The 4,308-nt window shown below is 40.2% G+C and overlaps 1 protein-coding gene across 1 annotated transcript in view; it reads left to right on the forward strand.

The window, feature by feature from the left end:
- Positions 1–4,308, forward strand: part of LOC101851409 (ALK tyrosine kinase receptor) — a gene marked incomplete in the record, with an annotated part of 269,826 nt that overhangs the window by 248,728 nt on the left and 16,790 nt on the right. Inside the window, 1 exon segment of the mRNA XM_035969815.1 lies at positions 3,624–3,771. Within this exon segment, the coding sequence (XP_035825708.1) occupies positions 3,624–3,771 (148 nt within the window).

Below are 4,308 nucleotides of genomic sequence, written 5' to 3' on the forward strand. Positions count from 1 at the left end.
ATATATCTATCTATCTATCTATCTGTCTATCTATCTATCTATCTATCTATCTATCTATCTATCTATCTATCTATCTATCTACTCGCTCGGAAACAGGTAGAGGCACACTTTAATATCCAATGATAGCCGACGTCCGTCAAAGTGTATGGTTTGCATATCAAGATTATTCTTTTCACTTGAGTGTATTGTGGTGGCTTTTTGCAGTGGTCTATTTTTAAAATCTGCACAAACCTGTGGAAAATAGAATGATTAGTTTGCCAATCCCTTTTGAATTGTTGTACAAACAGTATAGAATACTTACTCAGTTTCCAACAAATAGCTCCGAAAATGGAATTCAATAATACAGGACACATCGAAGGCAAAGGAACAATACAATGGTAAATAAAACGCCGAACAAAGCCATGCTAATCACGGCTTTAGTTAAGTATAGGTACGGAAAGGCAGGCTATTTATTACCTTATGGTACTGTGAGGTTCTCGACTCTTTCGTTTTATCACTTTAAGTCTATTTATGAGACGACGTGTGCTCCAGATTGAACGTCCATCTCCGATATGAGAGAGCCAGATAGATGGAGAGCCTTGAAAACTCGTCAGATTTCTTGAGGAACAATTTGGAGGTTCAAACCAGCTAACGGTGCTCCCCGCGTGTTGAGACATCTGTAAGGCACCTTTATAGACAGGAAAAATACTGAGGATCACTGTCTTTTTGTCACTTATAAACATGGGCTTCTGCAATTTTTTCCTTGTGAAACTGTTTAAATTATGTCCCTAGCACGAGACTATGGCAGTCTCTGATTTAAAGAAAGTAAAGGAATTGATGGACAAAATATACAGGTAAAAAACTTAAAATTGTGATATGTGCCTTTCTCTTCCTGTAATCCTCGGTTGTCAAAGGCCTTCTCTACTTTAAAAAAGTGGATATTTTGTTGTCTTCCCTGTCATTCTTTGCCTTTTGAATTGTATTTACGATAACAGTAAGGAACCAGCTAATCATGGTAGAAAATAGGTTAAAAACTGAATGATAAGGAACAAATTAATATGAAGTGTTATCTATATTTTACTCTCTTCCTTTTCATCGTAGGTGGAAACAGTATTTCCCCTAGTCAGCATTATGAAGTCTTTTCTTATTTTGTTCAACAGCAACAGGACGGCTGGAACGCACTACCAAATAATCTAAGAGACATCAAATCTTCTTACCTGTTCAAGAGTCAGCTCAGCTCATTTCTGTTTTTGTTTTTTGTTTTTAGATGAAAGATATTGTATATCTAGACTTTTATTTAGAACGCAGTGTATTGCATATTTGTTGTTACTTGTATTTGCAAAGCGGTCAGAAATTGACATTGTGTTCCTTTTTCAGGTTAAGCGCTATTTAAATGCCATAATTATGTTGTTGTTGTTGTTGGTGGTGGTGTTGTTTTTGTTTATTATGATTATTATTATTATTATTATGAACACAGACAATTTGGGCCAGTGACCGCTACCCAGTTTTTTTCAACGTTGCCCAATCGTACCAAAAAGGATTTTAAAGTGTCAATGTGGTCGTCTTTTATAACTCCCTTTTTCATTTTTTTTTCTGTCAGCCTTGCCTTTTGTCTGAGATTTTAATGTCATGCGTGTCTTTGTGTTCTGTCTGTTTCTTCTTGCATTCATGCCACTGCGGCCACAAACCTCGCTCGTCTGGTAATTCTGGAATTAAAGAGGGCGACTTGCAGCCGTCTTTAATTCTAGCCATGCCACAACTTTCAAGCCGTGTGATTCATTCGGCCCGCCAGAAAAGCAGACGATCTCTGGAGAGATTCATTTGGCAGCAGCTGGAGTCTTTAACAATCGTAGCGGCAGTTTCCCCACCAGTGTTCGCCCCTGGTTGCACGTTCGCAGTGGCGGTGGGTGGACCAAAATGTGGGTGGGTCTAGGGATGCTTCCACTTTTTTACCACCAAATAAAAAGCAATAAGAACTAAACAGTGATTAGTTTTCTATACTCGCGGTGAGCCACGGCATTTTTTCCATCTCTTTGTTGTAAGTTAATTTCTTCTTGATGGTGATGACGACGCCGCTTCACCTCCAAATTTCCTCTAATTAATTTTCATCTGATGAAAAAGTTGCCTTAAAAGTAGTTTGACGTGATTTATAACTGTTAAATCTCAGCCGCACAAGAACAAACATGCACACACAGCACTTCAAACATATTCCAACTATAAGCTGGAATAAGCTGTGGAGTTGCGGAAAGTAGAAGGCACCTAACAAAGGTGTAATGAGCACATAGGTGTCACTGGGGGAAAGTGTATCGTAAACTTCCGTCCCATTGTCAGGGCTGGAAGAGCGTGAGCCCCCAGTACAGTGGTGGGGGGGGGGGGTTCAAGTCTTTTACCTTTTTATAAGAAGAATTTCCATAAGGAAGGGCCATGGGAATGGGTTCATTCTTTTTTTTAGCCCTGAGGACACTTGATTGACTGCTTACCTGACTTACTATACTTTTAAGCTGCGATAACAGTACTTACCTATCAAACGAGCCGTCAAGTTGATCCCCCAGTTTTTATTGCGTGCTATCATTACGGTTTCAACTACTTATTTCGTTATTTAAGAAACTTTAATTAACTTTAGGATAGAGTTGGGTAGGGGAGGGGGGCTCAAGTCCCTGAGCCCTTCACTACTCACCGCCACTGCTCGTTCGATTACACGTCTTTGGCTTGACTGATGAACATTCCCCTCTGGTGGGACGCTTTGAAGATAAACGCGCTTTTCATTCGAGGTTCTCCACATCCCCGATGCCGCTCTTGAACCTTGTTGGTTTTTTTCTCCGAGTAGACTCTATGCCTGTGTCCATCGACAGTAGCTTTAATTTCCTTTTACTTTTTTCCTTCTGTTTTCTTTTCTTTTTTTTCTTTTTTGTTTGTTTGTTTGTTTGTTTGTTTTGTTGTCTATATGTTTAATAGCTGTGTTTTTGTATCTTTTTCTCGTGTTGACTGTTTTATTTTTGTTTTGCTCTTTCTCCCCCCCCCCAGTCAGAGAACCAATTCTCTCTCTCTCTCTCTCTCTCTCTCTCTCTCTCTCTCTCTCTCTCTCTCTCTCTCTCTCTCTCTCTCGCTTTGCTTCTTTTTTTCCCTTTTTCTGTGTTTCTTCCTTTCTTTGCCTTAAATCATCCCTTTTCTTTCCTTTCCCTCATACTTTGTGAATGCCCTCTGTCTCTGTCTTTTTCTCTGTCTCCATCTCTATCGCCCTCCCTTTTCCTCTCTCTCTCTCTCTCTCTCTCTCTCTCTCTCTCTCTCTCTCTCTCTCTCTATCTATCTATCTATCTTTTACTCACTTACTCATTTACACATACACATACACACATACACACACAAACACAAACTCGCATTCACACATTCACACAAACACACACACGCACTCACATACACACACTCATACACTTTCACACTTACACACACACATACACACACACACATACACACACACATACACACACACTTTCACACACACACACACACACACACACACACACTCACACATTCACACATACATGCACCCCTACCCTCTCCCCACACACAATCCACTCCACTTGGACGTGGGCTTTGTTTCATAAGTACCACTTTAACTTGTCTCCCTTTCCTCTCACCTCCAGCGTAAGAACGGCACGAAACCGGAAGTCTTGATGGTGGCAGGAGGTGGCGGTGGTCTCCCCTCACACTTGACCAATGACCTCAAAGCCTCTCTAGCGCGCAATTATTTCGGAGAGACTACGGTTGCCACGGTTACCAGCGCCATATCAGGTATTCATGTCTGTTTTCCTTAGAGCGTATTTGTTGTCTGACCCAGACAGTCGGAACTTAAATCTTGACATTTGTTAGGAGATAATACCCCCAAGTATTTTTAAAGGAATAATTAACTACATTGCACTCTTTCTCGAGACTAATCAACCCAGGGTCTAGGTCACTTGGAAATGAATATGAAGCTTCACCCTATCCACAAAACTCACAGTTTTAAAAAGTTACAAAATTGTTGAGATTTAAGAACGTTCTATTCAGTTTGGCAAACCACACCACACTGAATTTGACATGAGTGTTTGCATTTCTGTTTAACTGTGAATGTTTTTAAGTTCCAAGTCAAAGTTCGACTGTTTACCCGGCAATAGTGTTATTTTCTCTGTCTCATAACGACAATCACTATAATTTGGGTACCCTGTCTATTTCTTTTATGAAGTACTTGAAAGCTGAACTTGCGTTCCTGATTCAAATTAGTGCAAACCACATTGATTTTCTAAACTTTTGCTGTTTTGAAACTCCTTAAAGTTTTGGTCCCCCCCCCCC

The sequence above is a fragment of the Aplysia californica genome, unplaced genomic scaffold (assembly GCF_000002075.1).
Source record: "Aplysia californica isolate F4 #8 unplaced genomic scaffold, AplCal3.0 scaffold00186, whole genome shotgun sequence".
NCBI lineage: Eukaryota > Metazoa > Mollusca > Gastropoda > Aplysiida > Aplysiidae > Aplysia > Aplysia californica.